Here is a 21,628-nt window from a genome sequence, read left to right as displayed (position 1 = left end):
CTACAAAGAGCAGGACAACTCCATGCCCACGTCTATATCCTTTAAGCAGCAACACCATCCAAAAACTACACCCAGATCGAATGTTCCAACTATAACTATGTATGATTAGCATGTTTAGCATAACTCATAACCTGGGACCACAAACCATATCCTACCTTTTTGCACCGCAATTCGTGCAAAACAAACTGTGCAGCTCTTATGTACAAAGTAATCAGCCTATGCAATAATATCTCTTTCCTCTCAGTGGACATGATCTTTTTACCCTCTTCTGACGGTTGCCGCTGCGCGCGAAGCGCGCTTCTCCCCTAGTTAGAATACTTCAAAGCTACGGGAATTTGAAGCCTCCGGAGCGCTTTGCGCTGGCGTGGCCTCGCGCGCGTGCCGGCGCGTAGCCCCACGCGGTAGCTGAGCAGATTTTTGCGATTTTGCATAAAAGCCCTCTATTTTATTCTTATTTTGCTATAGGTCCCATACAGTAGGTTTTCTGGTTTTGTTCTCTTACGTTTAAGCCCTCAGCATTCTGGAATATTCTTATAAAGAAGACAAAATTCACAAAATAGGACTATGCTCTGAAATATGAGAATCTATGGGTTTTTTTGGAAATATGTTGCGTTCCTATCCCCTTTCCTCAGAACCCAAGCTGCTAGCACAACAACATTTCCATTGTTTCGAAGAATAAGATTAGAGTAAAGATCCGTATAGATATGGTTTAGTGCTTATAGTTGCAAACGATAATAGTGGACGCTAGAGTTACTTGGTGGGATCATATGTGGATTTATAAGATGATGGGTGATCTCATGCGTTAAACACCGAGCAGGCTTGGTGTTTAATTCAAAATATTGTCATGGACATGGAAATTGATGTAGATAAAGGAATATAAATGGGTTTATAGTCGGTGAATGGTTACAGATGATTAAATTGGAAACAAGATTAACCCGTGTGAATTGCATACACATTTAAAATTTAAAATGTGTATTGAAAAAGAATAAATGGATCATGTATGGTTGGCTCGAACCAAAGGAATGGTTAACCAATGATGACAGACTGGTGAGCTATTGAATTAAATCAATAGTTCGAATTATATGTGATTTGGTGTATAATAACAAAAGAATTTAGGAATCAAATTATGTCGGGTCGAAATGGATGATACGAACTCGACGCTCTGAATGGCATCGATATTTCAGGATGAGCCCTAGATCTAGGTAACATAATTTAGATAGATGAGGACAGTTAGCCGAAAGAGTTTATCAAATCAAGGGTTGGACTGAAATTTGAATAGATTCAAAGTAATAAATAAATAGTAAAACCTAGGATCAAAATTAGGGTTACGACTTCTGAGTCTTGGATGATGACGAAATCGACACCATTAGATCTGGAATAATTTAAGGAGTTAACTTTCAGGAATATTTGGATGAATAGTGACCCTAAATAGAATTTTAGGGTTATGTCTTCGAAATTTTAGATGGAGACGAAACTATTGCCGTTAAATTCAGAATGACTCTAGGAGTTAAACAATGGTTTTGGATTTTAATTCCGAAGTTTAAAGGGGGAAGAAGTTTGAATCGAAGAAAAGAATAGTTTTTAAATTTATTTTAAATAGAAAAAAAATTAGGATGGACTTCGATTATTTTATTTTCTCTTTCTCCTCATATTATTTTTTTCCTTTCCCTTTTCCTTATTTTCTTTTCTTTTCTTTCTTTCTTTTCTCTTTCTTCATTTTCATTCCTCTTTTTTCTTCTCCTCCTCCTTTCTCTTTCCTGCCTTCTTCTTTCTGCGTTCTCTTCCTTTCTTTTTTTCTCTCGCTCACAGGGGGGAGGTGGACTGGATGGAGGGCGCCGGTGGCAGGAGGGGCCGGCTCCGGCCAAGGAGGCGCCGGATCCATGACGCTGGGGTCCGGGCAACCCCGTCCCATGGGGCGGCCGTGGCCGGGAGGAGACCGGCGGCCCAGGCGACGACGGTCGGCGGCCCTTGCGACGACGGCCGGCAGCAGGCGGCGGAGGTTGTCACGGCGTCGGCGCTCCGGTGACCTCTGGCATGGGCGCGGCGGCCGGAGAGCTTCAAGAAGGGGGGGGGCGATGCTAGCGGCGCAGGCGACTAGGCACATGGAGGCGCTGGCTGGCGGGGCGCCGTGCAGTTCGCTGGCAGGAATAGAGCAGCGGCGGCGGCAGCGGTGCTAGGTGATTCCGGCGATGGTTTCACCCCCGCTCCTCTCCTCTCGCTCGGACTTTTGGATGATTTGCCATCCGGTGGGGCGCCGTGCAGTTCGCTGGCAGGAATAGAGCAGCGGCGGCGGCAGCGGTGCTAGGTGATTCCGGCGATGATTTCTCCCCCGCTCCTCTCCTCTCGCTCGGACTTTGGATGATTTGCCATCCGGTGGGGCGCCGTGCAGTTCGCTGGCAGGAATAGAGCAGCGGCGGCGGCGGTGCTAGGTGATTCCGGCGATGATTTCACCCTCGCTCGGACTTTGGATGATTTGCCATCCGGTGGGACCAGTGGTAAATAGTTAAAGTTGACGAATAAAGTGATATTTGAGAATGCCACTCTCGGGAGGATGGCAAATCATCCAAATTCCCCCTCTCGCTCGCTCCGTCGGCCATCCGACCGCCGTCGTCGCCGCCGCCTCCTCGCCTGCTCCGGTGGGTTGCCTGCTCCTCACAGTGCCGCCACTGCCCTTGCTCGCCTCGCTGTCGCCGCTACCACCGCTCGCTATTCTTGCGCTCAAGTGCGTTTCGTCGGCGCACCTTCGCCTTGCCACCGTGGGGCGAGATCCGGTGGAGGGGAGACTGTGCTGGCCAGATTTGTTGGCCACCACCTCCCTGCTGGCAGATTTGGTTGCCTGGAGCCGAGGGCGACAGCTAACACAGGACGCTCATGGGCGGTGTTCGTGGCAGGAGGCACTTCCGTGGTGGCTGCCTCGACCCGGCGAGAAAGACGTCGGCATGGACGACGATAGCTTCTGCTTGCCTCCCTCGACAGGTTTGTGCCAATCCTTTCTCTGCGGTCAAATTTGATTTGGCTCTATGGTCAATACATGTAGTATGTATTGATTTGAGTTTACCAAGGAAAATGTGCATCGCTGAAGATCAATTTCAATGATACAACTGTTTTCAGGTTAGTAGTCCTTTTCCTTATGCAGGTTATCAGCTATTAGTCATTTTCCCTTATGCGCGTTGGTTCATAACAATGAGTTGTAGGTTGTAACTTGCACGTAGCTGACATGTTTGGTATGCTGCTTGTAATGGATGGTCCAATGTGCAAAATAGCTGTGTACTGCAGGTAATAATAATGCATCTATTTGTCACCTTTTTCTCACATGTGTCATGTGTGAATATATAGTTTATACTTTATATATTGCTATTTGGGATTGATTTACACTGTCCCTTATGTTAGATATATGTTGTTGTCATAATTATATGTAAATGCTTATAATTATTCAGATCCTCTAGCTTCAGAGAAATGAGTTCATTTTTCACTAGGGGCCTTCAATTTTTTTAGTAGGATAGGTTTATGCTAGCTGTCCCTCCTTTTTTTTTAACATATCAAAAACACGTGAACTCATTAGATAGTCAGGCAACTAGAGATCATATCATGCTTTTTTCCTAAATGAGAGACACATGGACCTTCAGACGACGAACATAACCAATTATTAGAACACAAATTCTCAAGTAAAGGTCATATTTGAAAAGAAGAAAGTGTTCTTGACAAAAACAAACACACAGTTCAAAAGAGCCAGAAAAATAATCTGCAACATTGACACAGTGGTGGTTCAGATTTTTTTCTTTTTGGTTTGATGTGTGGATGTAGTTTTTCAAGTGCATATGTACATGGTTATATCGATTGCTTTCTTGAAATTCAGCTTGCAGTCGATACTCTTTTTATCATCAGGAAAGCAACAAAAATCTACATAGGATCAGACTTGCAAAAACGCTGCTGCTGTTCAGCAGTTCTCACAAATATGGATGGTAGAGCTTGTGGATTTATATTGGTTTATCATACGGGCACAATAGTTATGTCTTTTTGTTGATTTTGCTGTTGTTTTAATATTGTATACAAGATCTTAACTTGCTTTTGTTAACCTTTTACGTCATTTGGTATATTTTTTACATCAACTTATAGTGTGTTTGGTCAATGTATTGTTGGAGACAATGTGCCTCCTCTTTATATTCAACCATACTCTTCTTAGTCAGGAAATGTGGTTTACTACAGCTTTGCTTATCCATCTCAACTAATACAAGTAAAGTCTTTGTCACACTTTCACTTTAAAAGGTTTCTCATGAGAGTACACTAATTAAGTGGCAAATGTGAATAGCTATACATTAGCAAGCAAAGAACCCCAAACTCCTCGAAAAAAGGCAGTCACAGTTCATTGCTGGTTTCCTAGCGATTTAGGCAGCCATCATCCAGTGCCATCACGCCATGTTGGTCAGCTGCGGAGACAAACTATCGCTTTCAACGGCCGTTTCGTGTCACTGCTTTATTTTTCCATCGCTGCATCGATGTCGTGGCCTTCCACCGTCTTGCTTTTCCTGGCCGCTCATCCATCTGCGAGTGCCCGCTCTCCTCTCGACGCGTGCCCCTTTTCCAGCCCGTGTCCGGCCATCGGCGATGCCTCCAAGGTCCAGCCCCGCACAGTGGCCACTCTCTCTCAATCCATCTTAGTGCTCTGCCATGCCGTACGGTGGTGACGGGGTTGGCTCTGCTCGCTGCTCCACTCCGCGGAGAACCCCATGCCGAGTAGGGGAGGTATTCTGCATCGCTCTATTCTTTCTTCCACATACGGCGTTGGTTGCTTCTTGCTCTTTGTTCCTCGGTTTCTCCCACCTGGTATTTTCCCTAATCGCATCATCTCGTGTGCTACGATCTTTCCGTTCTATATCTCCCTCTTGATTCCCGCACTGCAATGTCGATGTTGTTTCAGTCGTGCGTCTGCTCACTGTTTTTTCCCCGATTTTCCAGGTTGTGCGCTTGGATTGCTGCCTCTCCCGCATCACATTTTCTTTTGGGGGAGCGAGGGGGGCAGCCTTGCCTCCCTCGGCTGCTGCTCGCTGAGGTATTTACTGTGCGATGGCCTATTTTTATCCCGGCGATGGCTATTCAGTTCATTACACATGGATAGTTCTATACTGTATGGATAGGCCCAGGTGGTTGTGTCGTACGATACATGTTCGCTTGATCACACATACATGGTGTTCCTCTGTTTCTCCATTTCATTGCTGATTAGTTGTTTTTTTTTGCATGTTTAAATTATTTTTGTTCACCTATTGTCCTGCTATGCTATATATTCTTTCGTAGTTTTTTTTTTTTTATCGTTCATGTTGGATAACTGCTTACCGTATTTTTCATGTGTGCTGTTGTCGTATGTTTAGACTGAGATGGTTATGTCGTCAGCATGTCTGTTCAGCTGATTTTTTATATACGGTGCTCCTTTCCCCCCTCCTTCGATTGCCAATTGCTTCATTGTTCTACTATCATATATATTTTTTCATTGCTTTTTTTGGTCACCTAGGGTACGATATATATCCTTTCATTGGTTTTTTGGTCGCTTATGTTGTTGCCATCTGATTTTGTTACACGGGCATTGGTTTCTTCCTGTCCTTGACCTTACATGGTCATATGTTTGGGTTCGGCTTACAGTCTGTTTGTATCTTTGGTGTTCTATTGTTGCTCTGAGCGCATTTCTACGTATGTGTATGTTTCCGTTTGCCATCTAAAAGCTCATGGTTCTGTTCTTGCTGATTCTCCGCTCTATTTATCTGTGATATGTCAGATTCTATCTGATTATTCAGTGCTTCGTTATATGTCTCTGCCTTTCTGCCGTATTTCTATGATAGTTCATGCCTCTGTTCTTTATGCTTTGTCTCTCTATTATATATTTGTTCCTGCGTGTTTGTGGATATGTCTATATTTTGGTTCTTTCATGTCTTGGTATATAGCTACCACATGGACCCATCCAGATTCACTCGCATCTGCCCGCAAAGCCGTCCATATGGTACGTGTTGGTCGCGTTATTGTTCGATGTGCTAGCCTCGAAGTCAGCGAGGCCATTAGCAATGCTTATTGTTTTTATTTGTTTCCCTTATTGAAAATTTTGTTCGCCAGTAGATGGGTCCTCATCATCTGTTGCCAACGGGCGCCCAGAGTCGACAGGTGGTTGGTCCTGCACCATAGGTACGTGCGCTCGCTGCCCTTTCAGTTAGCAATATCATTATGGTACTTGTTGTTTTTCTGTTTCATGGTTAACAGTTCTGGCTTACAATAGATGAGCCATCATCCTCCAACTGTTCTGCTAGGGGCTCAGCTCCCACAGGTTCATCCTCCGCCATAGGTATGTGTGCTTGCTGTACTGACTGCTGCCTAAGTTTTAGGTGCCATGTCTCAGCCCTCTCACATCCATGCTCTCATATCTTCGTCCAGTTCTCCACCTGTTGTTGTAGGCTATGCTCACAGTATATGTTCATATTGCTAAGCATATCTGTTTGCTCATTGAATGTTGCTAGCCTGGCTTTACTTTCTTTTTTTTTTTTTGCTTATTCTGCTTTCTCATGTAACTTCTCTCTGATTGCTCATTCTGCCTTCTCACGTAGCTTCCACAGTGAGTCGCGGAATTGCCCAAATTCATTCTTCCCGCACCAATAGTTTAGTTCTAGACTGCTATTTATTGTGCTGCTCAATTTGCTACCGCCTTCTTCCTTCTTTCAACTGATCGTTTCGCCTATTGTTGGTTTTTTCACTTAGGAGATCATTTTTGCCCAATAGTACCAGCGTGTGTTGCTCGCATGAACCGGAAAAAAAGACAGACCGCTAGGAGAGCGCGCCTTATTTTGCGACAAGGTTGTTGGCCATCCTATCTAGACGCTTCTTTGTAGTCCCTTATGGCGATTTTCTTTGTTGTTTTCCTGTCCTCTATTTCTTATTTTCTATTTCTCTTGCTTCGGTGTTCTTTTTGCACAGGACCTGTGCCGCATTCGCTCTCCATGAGGGCCACATGTTTCGTGCCAAAGGAATACATGCAAGTTCTTAAAGGTAATACCCGGTCAGTAGGCTTGCTTTACTCCACCTTTGTCCCTATTTTTCTCCTCTCTATATATTTCTTCACATGCATATGCATTCTTCCTTACTTATAGTTTCCCTTTCCCCTCTTATAGCTACGTACCTAGATCGTTTCTACTATGGTGGCCCTGACTATGAGTGCAATCATTGTGCTGTGTTATTTTGGTACCAAGAGAGAGTTGTTAGCCAGAGCTCGCACAGAGCTCAGAGGATTTCATACAATTTGTGTTGTCGTGCTGGGAAGATCTCCTTACCTGCACCTAAGCCTTTTCCTCCTATCCTACAAGACTTGATTCGTTTTGATGGCACTTCCCGTTCCAACTCTTTCATGCAGCTCATTAGGCAATATAATTCATTATTTGCATTCACATCACTTGGGGCTAACATTGACAACAACATAAACACTGGTAATGGGCCTTATGTTTTTCGTATCAATGGCGTTGTCCATCATAGAATAGGCTCTCTTATTCCTGCTGCTGGGCAGCGGCCGGAGTATGCCCAGCTATACATATATGACACCAGCCATGAGCTCCAGAATAGGCTTAATATTTTTGACCGCACAGATAATACTGGAGATGTCCCTGACCCTGCTATTGTACAGGAGCTTATCTCTATGCTTGACCAGTGCAATCCTCTTGTGCAACAGTTCCGCCTTGCTCGAGACAGATTGCTCTTTCCAAGTGCTCCTGAGGTTGCTATCAAGCTCATTGGTTCAGGACATTCTCAAAGTGACCGCTATAGTCTTCCAACCGCCTCTGAGTTGGCGGCACTGATCATACCTGGTGCATCTTGTGAGGCGTCAAAGTTTGACGTCATTGTGCAGAAAAATTCAGGTCAGTTATGTCAGTTGTCACCCATTCATCCAGCCCTTTTGTCACTGCAGTACCCACTTCTATTCCCGTATGGTGATGTGGGCTTCCATATTGGTATTAAGCATAAAGAGGTAGATGATCAGCCACCTGATGCTCGCGATGAAGTATCGATGCTTGAGTACTATCGATACCACTCCCACTACCGAAAGGGTGAGCCAAATCCATTCACCTGCTGTGGTCAGCTCTCTGATCAGCTCGCCGTGAATGGTTTCTCATGTATAGAAACATCTCGGCTCACATTCCATTCCCTGAACCAGACAAAGCTTCGCTCTGAGACACATCAAGGTATAGCTGATGCTGTTGGTAGGGGAGATAGTGAAGGCAAAGATGTCGGTACCAAGGTAATTCTGCCATCAAGTTTCACCGGGGGGAGGCGATACATGGTGCAGAACTACCATGATTCAATGGCCATCTGTCGTTCTTACGGTCCTCAGATATGCTCTACTTTCACCTGCAATCCTAAATGGCCAGAGATTATTGAAGCTATTCGTTTTGAGCCAGGCCAAAAACCAAGTGATAGAAGTGATATGGTAACACGTGTTTATCATATGAAGTTAGATGAGTACATTGCATCTATTAAGAGTGGGGAGGCCTTTGGTCCCATACAGGCTGGTGGGTTTCCTGTCTCGCTCATCATAGCTATCCTATCTTTATATGTATCTCCTTCCTAACACATCTGTTACTTCCCCTAACACATTATCTGTTTTTCCCTTCTTGCCTTACTTTTCAGTTGTATACACTGTTGAGTTCCAGAAAAGAGGGTTGCCGCATTCCCATACATTAACATGGCTCACGGCTCAATTTGAAGAACCTTCGCTTGCATTCATTGACAACTTGATATGTGCTGAGATACCGGATATAACAACCGACATGTTTGGGTTTGGTCTTGTTGATGAATTCATGATACATGGCTCATGTGGTGAGCACAATCCAAGCTGCCCTTGCATGAAGGATGGTCGCTGTTCTAAGGGTTATCCAAAACAGCTCTGTGATGCAACTACCATAGATGATGATGGATATCCTATCTATCGTCGACGCAATGATGGTCGCTATGTGGTGAAGAATGGTGTTCCACTGGATAACCGGTGGGTAGTCCCTTATAATCCAGCTCTTCTAAAAAAATTCCAGGCACATATCAATGTCAAATGGTGCAATAAAACATACCTTGTCAAGTACCTTTTTAAATATGTAAATAAGGGAGGTGATTCTGCTATGTTCACTTTTAGACAGAACACTTCAGAAGGGGCAGGGGCTCATAGTGCTAACAATGGAGGCATAGATGAGATTATGCAGTACATTAAATCCAGATATTTATCAACATGTGAATCATTCTGGAGATTATATGGTTTTGAGATCCATGGAAGGACTCCTTCTGTTGCGCGTCTCGTTGTGCACTTGCCGAACATGCAGTTCATGACATACCATGAAGAAGCAGACCTTGGAGAGGTTATGGAAGACCCTGATTCGTCTAGAACAATGCTTACTGAATGGTTTGTTGCCAACAAGCGGCACATATTTGCCAGGGGTCTCACCTACTGTTTATTCCCTTCCAAGTTTAGTTGTGACCCTAACAAGAAAGTTTGGACAAAGCGTAGAAGAGGAACCAAGATTGGGAGATTAAGGCACATCCATCCAAGTTCCGGGGAGCCGTTCTACCTTAGAATGCTGCTCATGCTTTGAGGATATTAGAACATATGAAGGTGTTCTATATAATACCTATCGTGAAGCTTGCCAGGCACGTGGTCTTATTGGTGATGACGTTGAATGGGATCACCTCTTTGAGGAGGCAGTTATCTGGGCCACTGCATACCAGCTCAGAAATCTATTTATGACTGTTCTAGCACACTGTGATGTAGGTGATGTTAGGGTCCTGTTTGATAAATATTGGAGGTACATGGTAGATGACTTTGCTTACAAGTTAACCAAAGCTCTTGGAGTACAGCGCACAGCTATTCCAGATGTTACATTACAAAATACCTTGCTCAAAGAGCTGGATGGCATGTTCTCAAATAATGGGCTATCAATCTCATCATACAATTTGCCGGTGCCGGCTGACTGTTCAGGTTCCAGTGCAGGAAATAGGCTTGTTTTAGAAGAGCTAAGCTTCAACCACGATAGCTTCCATCAGCAATCTATGTCCATGTATGCTAGCTTGAACAGTGACCAGAGGGGAATATATGACAAGAGTTTTTCCAGGATGGCTCATCATGAAAAGTGTGTTTTTTTATATCTGGCCATGGTGGAACGGGGAAGACATCCTTGTGGAATGCTATTATGTCAAACTTGAGATCAAGAGGTGAAATTGTTCTTGCAGTTGCCTCTTCTGGAGTTGCATCTCTACTCATGCCTGGTGGGAGGACTGCTCATTCAAGGTTTCGAATACCTATAGATATACATGACTGGTCCATGTGTGCCCGTTCGCAGAGGAACAATCCTGGGAGATCTTGTTAGGAAAGCATCCTTGATTATATGGGATGAGGCACCCATGACACACAGATTGTGCTTTGAGGCACTGGATAGAACTCTTCGAGATATTCAGTCCGCTGATGAACCAGCTAATGCACATAAACCTTTTGGTGGTAAACCCATTTTACTTGGTGGTGATTTTAGGCAAGTCTTGCCAGTGATTGAATGAGGTACAAGAGCTGATGTGGTGGATGCTTCATTGGTTAAGTCTGCGTTGTGGAAGCATGTTGAGGTCTTACACCTTACCATCAATATGAGGCTACACAACCCATCATTGTCGGACCAATCCAAGGCTGAATTGGTAGTATTCGCTAAGTGGGTTCTTGACATTGGCGAGGGTCGTGTTCCCATGAACAAACGCCAGGGTGAGGTTGAGAAAACATGGATAGATATACCTAAGGAGTTGTTGCTTACTCCCTGCGATGACAAGATTGCAGCAATAACTGATGCTGTGTACCCAGATTTTGATAGGAATTATGACTGCATTCCATACCTTTCTCAGCGTGCAATTGTCTGTCCAGTCAATACAGTTGTTGATGAGATTAATGAAAAAATGCTTGCTAGAGTGCCCGGAGAAGCAAAGGACTATCTTAGCAGTGACACTATTTCAAATGCACTTGAGAAGCCAGCTGATTTTGATCTGTTGTACTCCACAGAATTTCTAAACTCAATATCCATAAACAATTTCCCAGAACATCACATATCCCTGAAAATTGGTTCAGCTGTAGTCCTACTTCGCAACGTTAACCAGTCACTCGGCCTTTGCAATGGGACAAGATTGATGGTCACCTGGCTCGGTGATTTTGTTTTTGAGTCCAGAATCATGACTGGGACAAATATTGGTCAGCTGGTTTGTATTCCACGGATTGTCCTAAGTGGGAATAGCCCGAAGTGGCCTTTCACGCTCCAACGAAGACAGTTCCCTATTAGACTATGTTATGCAATGACAATAAACGAATGCCAAGGTCAAACTTTGGGGAATGTTGGTGTATACCTCAAGAACCCTGTCTTCACACATGGCCAGCTATATGTCGCTGTTTCGCGTGCTGCATCAAAGCAAGGGCTCAAATTGCTGATAGAGGATGATGATGGCAAGCCTTGTTCCACTACCAGGAACATTGTCTACAACGAAATACTATCGTCGTTGTAGACTGATCTTATTGTCGTTGTGTTTATGAAACTTTGGTCCTTCTTTTGTGCACTTGTTTCTTCTATGATCCCATTTCCCCATCTATCGTTTACTTTCGTAACTTAAACGAGGCCTCATCATCATTCATTACTCTGTCCACAGTGACTACATATTTTTTGATTTCCCTATTTTTTTACTGCCTTCTTTTCTGCTTCTAAAATGAGCTGGTGTTCATACCTGTGTTCGTCCTGTTTACCTAGCTGATTGTTGTGATGTCTCCCATGTCTGCTTATCGATTGTTCTTTCTTATTTTTCGATGCTCTCCTTTTTGTTGACACCATCATTTCCTTTTAAACATGCTTGCTTGACACGTGCTAGGTTGATAAACAATTCCTAGCTCAAAAAGAAGGCATATATCCTCCACCACAGTCCTTCAGTAATTAAAACTTTATATCCTCATATCCTGCAAGATATTGTTGTTATGCTTCCCCTTTATGATATATAATACATTCTTTATGCCCTGCAGATGGATTACACTATGCTAAAAAATGTCATAGGAATCACACCGTTGGCAGATCCGAGTGCGAGACACTCGCTTCTCGGAATTCACTGTAGCTAATGAGCCTGGCAAGGTCTGCGTCTTGATTTGGTCCTACTTGATGAGCAGGTATAGCGATAAGCACATGGTCATGCCTTAGTTTGCCTCCATACTATTTGTCTCTTACACATTCATGTATCAACAGGGGGACATGATGGATGCGCAGATCCCAGGACGTCGTGTTGCTCAATTAAGCCTTTGCTGAAGGAGGATGTTGTGTATTACATCAGGTACTTCGAAGTCGCTGAGGCCCGACCCCAATACAAACCTGTTGATGGGATGGTGATGGCAAAATTCACTGCCCACACAACTGTTACAGAGGACACCCAACCACCATCCACATTCCCATCTCATGCCTACAAGGTTCTTTCTTTTGATGAGCTCAGAGGTCGTGCTTTTAGGAAAGATATTCTTTCAGGTAATTCTGCTTGCTCCAGATCAATATATCACATTCCTTATTATCCTTCTCTGTTCTCTGCTTGGTAGCCTCCCTTACTCATGTGCAAATTTCCTTCCTCAAACTGCTCCTATAGATGCTATAGGTATAGTGACAGCCATCGGGCCAGTGCAAAGTGTTTCTTGTGGAGGTGTTATGAAAGATGTGTTAAATGTTCACATAACCAATGGAAGGTATGTGTTTATCAATCTGCTAACTGTTCCAGCTGCTTTTGTGCTGTGAGTAAAACAGAGCTAGGATGCAAAATGGCTTAGTTCTCCACACATACATCCCCAATTACTTTCTAAAATATATAGTGCTTCTTTTTCCTATGCAGCAACATTGTCTGCTGTCTTGCTTATTTGCATATAAGAATACTAGCTTAATTCATGCACGTTGTTTGTCGCCTCTTCTTTCTTCTATGTATCTACAGAGAAAGTGATGTCGTTGCATTGTGGGGACCCCATGCTACACAGTTCCATGCTGAAAACTACAGCAGCAATCAGACCATGGACCTATTGTCATATTATTTGTTGGATTAACTGTTAAAATTCGAGATCGTAAGAAAAAAAAAATTCTTACCCTGCTATTGTTCCTATCCCATTTGCCTGTTTGCATGTTCTTGCTTAAATAATGTGCTCTTTCATGCCTGCCAAACCAATTGGCCCTACAAGATAGTACTATCTGCAGGTGGTATCCCAATGCACCAATACAGGAAACAATTTCTCTCATAAGCAGGTATCTGTTTGCTGCACTCTTTCCATGCACATAAATATTGTTCTCATTTATTCGATTTATTTCTTAATTGGTTCATGAGTTGTATAGATCAGTCATTTTTCCCCTAACCTATACACCAATACATTAATTTCCTCCACATTTGTAGCCTCCATGGTAATCCACAGGTGGTAAGGGCAATAGAGCCTAGCTCCAGTCAGAAAGAGGCTATACATGTGAAAGTTTCTGATATCTGTGGCCTTAATCCTCACGAGGCCCTGGTAATATAGTTTACCTCACCTCACCTAATGATTGCATGGTGTCATTTGCATCCATATGCTAATAGTGCTAGCCTTTACTTATTCTATTTCTCGCATGTGAACCAGGGCAACACGTATATTGTTAAGATGACCATCAAGGAATTAGTCCCTGGTGAAGCCTGGTGGTACATAGCATGCAGCACCTGTAAGAGGGGTGCAAGTGCAGATGGAAGCACATATAAATGTTCGAGGTGCACCACTAATGCAATTGAAACAAGGTACTCTTACCACCTGCAGACATTCAGCTCTTCTCAATTGTTTTACATAATAAACCATTTGGTATGCTACAATTTGATCCATGCAACATAAGAGCTACTTCTACTGCCTTCTATAATAGGTGCAGAGTGACTGTCATAGGTGTTGACCCATCAGATTTAGCAAACCAGGATGCCAAAGCAGATGAGTTTACCTTCTTTGGAGAAATTGGTTACCAGTTGATTGGCATCCCTGTTCTTAACTTGGTTGCATCTGTACAAGGAGCGCGAAACATAGTCCCATCAGAAATCAAAGCAGTTTTTGGGAAATAATATGTCATTAGAACTAGTGTGTCACGTGGCTCATTGCAGAGAAATCGGATATCTTACCAAGTGGATTCCCTCGTGCTAGCATCACCAGATGCAGCTCACACAAGTCCTTTGCCCAGCCACCGTGCTTGTGCGCCTTCTTTTGAACATGGTTCAGCACCAGCTCATGCAATTGAACCACAAATGATAGTTGGCTCTTCTCTCCAGTCTTTTTTTTTTCGCGGGGGCAGCTTGAAGCCAACCAGGATTTTATTAAGGCTTAAGAAGGGGAGTACAAGATTTTACAGGAGGTGAGTACAAGAGGTGAGACGGGCTGTACAAGCACGGCCACCTGGGCTCCGGGGCAGCTACACGGCTACTGTGGGCGGTCCGGCAAAATTGCTAGGCAGCGTGAGCAAGCCAGCTGCTGCCCAGGTTCTCCATTCTCCTATTGTCGCGCTCAGGTTTCGCACGGTTACTTCCTTGTCTTTGAAAATCCGTGCATTTTGCTCTTTCCAGATTAGCCAAGTGATCAAAATTACTCCAGCGAAGGTTTTTCTATCCTTTTTAACAACCTGTTGGCGATTAGCGATCCACCATTCTTGGAGGTCCCCATTCGATGCCGGGTGATTTATGCCCATTCTTCCTTTTGCTTCCGCCCAGACTTGCATCGTGTAAGCACATTCACTGAAGAGATGATGGCAACTCTCCATTTGTTTGTAGCAGAGATAGCAGCGGGGAGCGAGGTGCCATCCGCGCTTCTGCAGATTGTCGGCCGTCATGTAGGCTCCTGTCATGGCTAAGAACATGAAGAATTTGCATCGGGCGGGTGCGCGTGATCTCCATATTATGCTGCCCAGTCTTGATTTTGTTTTGCCCATGCTAAGGCGAGTGTAGGCTGATCGAACGGAGAAGGTCCCATCGGGTGCAGCAGCCCAGCTGAAAGTGTCCGGCTCTTCCGATAGGTGCACATCCGTTAGCATGTCCCAGATTTTGAAGAATTGCGCCATTGTGAGAAGAGACAGGCTCCCTTCGATATCATTCACCCAATCTGATGTGTGAAGGGCCGAGGCCACCGTTCGTGACCTATTCTTGACAAAGGAAAGCAAGATTGGTGCCTGGTTTGCAATGGAGCCTCCACTTGGGAGCCAGTTGTCTGTCCAGAACTATGTTTTGGTGCCCGTCCCTACTGATATTTTTGCTGCTGCTCCAAAGCAGTGTTTGACAACCTTGGCCGGGATTGGGGCGAAACCTGTCCAAGGCCGGTTCGGCTCTGTTCTCTGCAGCCACAACCAGTGGGTTCTAAGTGCGATCCCCAGTAGTCGCAAGTTGATAATGCCAAGTCCTCCATTGTCTACTGGTTGGCACAGTTTGTCCCATGCAATCGGGCTAAAACTTCCTGTGTGGTCAGCATCTCCTTTCCAAGGAAGTTTCTGCACTTTTTTTCAATTTCTTTGATTGCCCAAACTGGTAGCTCCTGGACGGACATGAAATAGATAGGTAGCGCCATGACCACTTGTTTGATGAGGGCTAGCCGTGCATCGGGGCCTAGCAGCTTTGGTTTCCATCCTACCAGCTTCTTGTCCATCTTTCCAGCATTGGTTGGATTAGTGACCTCCCCGGCTTGCGAATTGAAAGTGGCAGCCCCAAATAAGTAATTGGCAGTCCTTTGAATGGACAATTGAGGATCCCATGAACTACTGTCTGTTGTTCTACTGTGCAGTTGATCGGTGAGAGCGAGCTTTTGTTCAGGTTTGAGATAAGCCCTGTGGCTGCTCCAAAGGTTTGCAGGATGTCACGTAGGGTGGTGGCATCCCGAGCTGTTGGGGAAAAGAAAATGGCCACGTCATCTGCATAGAGGGAGGTTCTGAAGGGGATGGTTTGATCACCCAGTGGGGTCAAGAGCCCTCTTGTTGGAACCGAGCACATGGCCGAGAATATTTCCATCACCAAGATGAAGAGGAGGGGTGACAACGGGTCCCCTTGTCTCAAACCCCTAGCCAGCCGAATTCTGGCTGTTTCCTGTCCATTTATTAGGACTGAGGTTGATGCTGTGCCGAGCAGTATGGCAATAGCATCCGTCCATCGTGTACTGAAACCCAAGTGTCTCAACAGATCAACTAGAAATTCCCAAGAAACTGAGTCGAAGGCCTTCGCAATATACAGCTTAAGTAACATCACTGGGAGCTTCTTTTGGTGACATGATCTTACCACTCCGTGAGTGTAGAGAAAATTCTCCTGTATTCTCCTCCCCCTGATGAATGCCGATTGAGTGGGGCTGATTAATTCATCCAATCTAGGGGCTAGTCTGGAGGCCATGATCTTGGAGAAAATCTTTGCGAAACTATGAACCAAGCTTATATTGGCCTGTAGTCGGATATCATAGTGGGTTCCTCTTTTTTTGGCAGCAATACAATAGTAGCTGAGTTGAGCAGGTGGAGGTGCTGAGAATTGGCTTGTAGCACTGCATTGAGGGCCGCCGTCAGATCTTCCTTAACAATGTCCCAACAAGCTTTGAAGAATAAGGTTGTGAAGCCATCAGGCCCTGGGGCTTTATCTGCTGGCATAGCTAAGATTGCCTTCTTGACCTCGTCGTGTGATATTTCATCATCCATTTCAGAGAGGCTGAGCTGCTGGATCCCAACAGCCCGAAGGTTAATTCTGCGAGTGGGAGGGGAAGGTGTGCCCATAATACCTCAAAAGTAGTTATGTGCCAGCTCTAGTTTGTCCTCTGTAATTGCCCAGTCGTTACCATTTCTAAGCATCGGAATTGCTTTCTTGCGTCGCCTTGCATTGATTTTCAGTTGAAAATATTGAGAAGACGTGCCGCTGTGTTTGAGGTGCCGTAGTCTGGATCGCTGCCGCAATCTTATCTTTTCTAGAGATGCCAGAGCGAGGCATCGCCCTTTTAGGGTTGCCCTGAGGTGAAACTCGGGTGTTGAAAGAACTCGCTTGTCCTGGGCAGTGTCTAGCTGACGAATGATCTCCTGGGCGACTGCTAGTTGTAAGCGTATCTCGCAGATTTTTCTCTGCCCCCAATTCTTGAGCGCATTGGTTGTGGCTTGCAGCTTCAGGTCAAGGCCATGTACTGCATTGGTTCTGAAATTGGCCGAGGTCCATGCGTGCTGAACAATTTCAGTGAACCCTTCTAGTTGAACCCAGAAAACTTCGAACTTAAACTTTCTAGGCCTGTTAATCATCCTCTCCCAGGAGAGCAGCAATGGGCAGTGGTCGGAGGCTGAGGAGCTGAGAGCCTGAAGATGTGCCTCTGGGAACAGCCCTTCCCAATCTGGGTTAACTAACAGCTTGTCGATTTTTGAGAGGGTGGGATGTCTTTGTTCGTTACTCCAAGTAAAGCGACGACCGAAGAGATACAGTTCCTTGAGCTCAAGATCATTGATGCAAGCCCGGAACTGCCCGATTAGCCTGCGATTGACATTTGCATTATTCTTGTCTGCCTCTGTTGCTAGTAGGTTGAAGTCACCAGCAATGCACCAAGCAGCTAGGTTGTTGACTTCCCAGATATGTGTGAGTTCCCTCATGAACAAAATCTTGTCTGCGGTTGATTGTGGCCCATAAACATTTGTTAGGGTCCAGCTCTGTCCTTGTCTGAGTGAAATTGATTGTTAAAGACCATTTTCCTCTGTGTACGCAGGTTGCTTCGAATAGGTCACCTCGCCATGCTGTGAACAAACCCCCTTTTGTTCCTTCGGCTGGTATGAAGTCAAAACTATCAAAAAGTGGACCACAACACTGGTAGATAATTTGCGGGCTCAAGGCCTCAATCTTTGATTCTTGACAACAGACAATTGAAACACGCGGCGACCTGACCATTTCAGCAACTAGCAACCTTTTCCCGGGGTGATTTAGGCCCCTTACATTCCACACTAAAAGAGAAGACATGGATCACAAGATACAGAGCAGCAGGCTGCTAGGCACCAAGCATACAGATTGCTTCAGGCCTCCAGGGGTTGAATCTCTGGCAGATTGCAGTCTTGTCAAAGCCTGAGGTGGCTTGAAAAGTTCCAGGTATTTGAGCACATCATCTTGTGTCGCAGTGTGGTCGACGACAATGACGCCCAGGTTCTTCATCACTAGGCGTTGCGCCTTGGAGATGGTGTGCTGGTGTTGCCTACCATTCTTGGCTGCCAGACGGGCGCTCCGACGCGGTGCCATCCGCAGGCTGCAGTGGCTCTTCGCCGCCGCCGGTGGCGTCGGGTGACCCCCTAGGATAGATTGGCGAAGAGGCAAGGAAAGGTCGGCCAGCGAATTTATGCCGGCGGCTGATGTCGCAGTCGCGGCGGTGGCGGCCGGTGTCTTCGGGCTGGCCAGCATCGGACTGACGACCGGCAAAGTAGCGACCGGCGTGGCGTCTTGCGGCGCCGTGGTGGCAGCCGGTGTGAAGGTCGGTGTCATTGGGGCCACCCGCGTCGGAGTGTCTACCGGTGCGGAAGCCAGCGGTGTTGGGGTGGCGGTCGCTGCCAGCAGCGGAGTGGCTATAGACGGCGTCGGGGTGGTGGCCGGCGTTGGGGCGGTCGGCGTCGTGGCAGCCGGCATCGTTGGGGTCGGGGCGGCCGGCGGTGTGGCGGCTGGCGTCGTCGTGATCGGGGCGGCTGACGACGGGGCGGCCGGTGTCGGGGAGGCACCTGATGGCTGGTTTGGCGAGTTCACCCCCGTAGGCGTCGCAGTTATTGCATAGAAGTTGTTACCATCGACGGGGGAGGGGAGCTCACTTGGGTTGTGGCCCAACCGTGGATTGTGGCCGTGTAGGCTGCTGGCCCGGTTTGCTTCCTTGCTGGGCTTTTTGACGACGCTCGACTTGTTGGGCTCGCTTCGCCTGCGGAAATTTCGTGGCGGGCTGGCAAATCGAATCTGTGGCCCGTTGGCTTCGCCTGATGCGGGAGCGTTTGAATGCCCCACTCCTCCCGCCCCTTCTGCGCGCATGGGCGCAACATGCGCGCGCAATGAAGCGTCGAGATTCTGAAGGAGATCCGGCCACAGTAGCCTTTTGGCTTGCAGGTGTAGCCCTCCGGACAGACGGGTAAGGCGCGCCGGTGCTGACGCCGGCTGCATTAACTCCACCTCCATCGTGAAGCTCGCCTGCGTGTCAGCTGCATGGTAGGCCGTCAACAGCTGCAGAGACGTGTTCGCAGCTTGTGGGGCGCCAGTCAACATGCACGTGGGTCCCCTAGTGACCGAGGTGGTGGGCCTAGCGATCATTAGTCGACGGTGTAGGCGTCAGGCGCTGGGAAGATGGTCTCGTCAGCGGTGGGCGCAACGTGCTTTGCTGGGGTCGGTGCCGTAGGGGAGGCAACGGTCGTGGGAGAGGCGCTTGCCCAAACCTTAGGAGGTGTTGTAGGGGAATCCCTTGCCGCCATTATGGCGGAATGTTGTCGATGAAGGCCGCCGGCCGAGCCAGTTCCCCGGCCAGCGACACGATGGCCTCCGCCTTGCGCCGGACCCGGCCCCGTGCCATCGACCCGGCCCAAGGTGCGGTACGTCCTTTGTCGTGGTGGCGTGTCATAGGTGTGGCTGCCCTCATCCCCCTCTGCGATGGGGCTCGGGGCGGTCACTGGGTTCGCCATCTCGAGAACGTGTACGAGCAAATGATACGTCATGCAGGGCTTGAAGGATGGGGGTGTCGCCGGCAGCTCAGAGGAGATGAGCTCGAACATGTCGGGGTCGTCTGTGTCTGGCTCCCTCCCGCATGCCACCATGGGTTTCGAGATGTCGAGCACGTGTTGCTTGGGGATGACAGCTAGGTTAGACGACGAAGCCTAGACTTCTGTCATGCACGCATCCCCTGGGTCAGCGACTTTGACAAGTTGGCAATTCAGCTTGATGATTTGCTTGATTGTTTCCGGCTCGCATGCATGCGCCGGCAATCCCTCAATCGCTAGCGAGTCAGGTAGCGAAGCCTGGTGCTCTTGGCGTGCGTGCCTCGGTACCACCTGCAGAAGGAGAGTTTGGCTTCATTGATGGTGAAGCGCCCTGAAAGGCGTAGGACCGCCGTGCATTCCTTCTCGAACGCGAAGGAGATGATGAAATCAGAGGGGCGAGTGACTTCCATGCGAACGTTGGGGGTGGCAATGCCTCTTCGCTAGAGCTCTTCAACCATGGCCGGGGAAATCTCCTGCTGCCCCGAAAGGACGGAGGAGACGAGGGTTTTCCCTCGGAGTCGTTGTTCGACTGCGGCCATCCCAGGCGTCCAGGAGAGGACGCATCGCCCACTGTCGGGGCGGAGGAAGGGGTCGCCGGCGCCGAGGTCCTCCATTGCTGCTTGCTTGAGAGTCTTAGGTTGTGGCGTGCTATTCCTCGCCGGGGCCGCTAGTGCCGGGGCAGCTGAGGCCGAAGAGCTATGCGTCGGCGCCTCCGGGCAGGGCTTTGGTTCCTCTCTCGAACGTGCAGGAGCACTCAAGGTGCCCTGGAAACCAGCAGAGGTAGCAGCGAGCTACTCCTCGGCAGTCGGCTTTAAGGTGGAGTAATTGCGGTTGTTGGCAGGCCGGAGTTATTGTCCTCTTTACTCCTCTTGCGCTTGACCAGCTGCTAGCCGGCATCAATGTCCTCTTGCAAAAGGCGGGGCCGACGCTGCGACGGGGCTGAGGTCTTGACGATATCTGCCCAGGAAGCGTGGGATGGGGCCGTATCTGGACAGCGGTGGCTAGAGTGCTTGCCCGCCGAACGGGAGGAAGGTAGGTGGTGGGTGGGCGCTGGCTCTCTCATGGCTCTCGCGCAAGAGATTCAGTAAGGGTGTGTTTGGTTGGTGGGATGTCTGGATGGGAGATAGCTGTCTAGGTTTTTGATGTGTTTGGTTCGTAGGCAAAACTGGATCTGGTGGCCCAGAAAAGGAATATTCCATGAAGATGCTAGATGGATGTATCCGGCCAAATTGGCTGGATGAGCTCATACACCCTCACTAACAGTGATCATTAGTTATTTCTTAGTGATAATTAACTTGTTTTGTCATTAATTAGTAATTACCAAGTTTAAATTAGTGTTAATTAATGATGATAGATATTTTTTATTGATAATTTATACTAATTACGATAAGATCTATGATAATTAATTTATATTATTATTTATTACTAATTCAATAGGTCCATCCCATCCATCATCATCTAACCAACCAAACAAAAAATTTGATCGTCCTATCCATTCAACCAAACCAAACATAAAACTGGATTACCATATCCTTAAAAATATGGATGGTCATATCCCATCCCACTTTGACCACCAACTAAACGTACCCTAAACTCTCCACACTTCTCTCCAGTCTACGACACCTTCCACACCAGTTGTGCTCCGAGATGCACAGGTATAATCTAATAACGTTATTCTGCACCAATGTGTGCTCTACTACACCTAAGCCATTGTAAATTATTGTATTAATATTACTTGTGCATAGGCCACAACTGGGATACATGGTGATCAGCAGGAGACAACACCGCCTACTTCAGAGGCTAGCACTATATCCTATACTATCAGCAAATATATATATGTCTGTCCTTATCAAACTTAACTGACCACTAATGCTTTATCA

The 21,628-nt window shown here is 46.8% G+C and overlaps 1 protein-coding gene across 24 annotated transcripts; it reads left to right on the top strand.

Annotated features, from left to right (window-relative positions):
• Positions 1–1,770: 1,770 nt before the first annotated feature.
• Positions 1,771–21,553, top strand: LOC102722064. Of its 24 annotated transcripts, none has more exons than XM_040529810.1 (17): positions 1,771–2,177; positions 2,892–2,976; positions 4,957–5,050; positions 5,934–5,989; positions 6,100–6,168; positions 6,260–6,325; positions 6,736–6,831; positions 6,952–7,023; positions 7,146–8,534; positions 8,653–12,184; positions 12,261–12,533; positions 12,649–12,745; positions 12,985–13,289; positions 13,435–13,546; positions 13,652–13,803; positions 13,923–17,616; positions 17,744–17,924. In XM_040529810.1, exons 2-10 carry the CDS (start codon positions 2,940–2,942, stop codon positions 9,600–9,602), a joined length of 2,829 nt encoding a protein of 942 aa, XP_040385744.1. In that variant the 5' UTR covers positions 1,771–2,177; positions 2,892–2,939; the 3' UTR covers positions 9,603–12,184; positions 12,261–12,533; positions 12,649–12,745; positions 12,985–13,289; positions 13,435–13,546; positions 13,652–13,803; positions 13,923–17,616; positions 17,744–17,924. The 24 variants fall into 24 exon arrangements, 23 of the variants coding, with proteins under 23 accessions (XP_040385744.1, XP_040385743.1, XP_040385734.1 ...); XM_040529809.1 differs by having other exon boundaries at positions 1,771–2,636; XM_040529800.1 differs by having other exon boundaries at positions 1,771–2,976; positions 12,261–12,345; positions 12,435–12,533.
• Positions 21,554–21,628: the final 75 nt, after the last annotated feature.

This window comes from Oryza brachyantha, chromosome 12, assembly GCF_000231095.2.
Source record: "Oryza brachyantha chromosome 12, ObraRS2, whole genome shotgun sequence".
Lineage (NCBI taxonomy): Eukaryota > Viridiplantae > Streptophyta > Magnoliopsida > Poales > Poaceae > Oryza > Oryza brachyantha.
This window is presented reverse-complemented; position numbering and strand designations above follow the sequence as displayed.

Coding starts and splice junctions, on each gene's coding strand:
- LOC102722064 (XM_040529803.1), top strand. CDS start 2,535: ATGCCACTCTCGGGAGGATGGCAAATCATCCAAATTCCCCCTCTCGCT. Junction 2,977..4,956: donor CTGCTTGCCTCCCTCGACAG/GTTTGTGCCAAT, acceptor CCGATTTTCCAG/GTTGTGCGCTTGGATTGCTG. Junction 6,832..6,951: donor GCGCCTTATTTTGCGACAAG/GTTGTTGGCCAT, acceptor CTTTTTGCACAG/GACCTGTGCCGCATTCGCTC.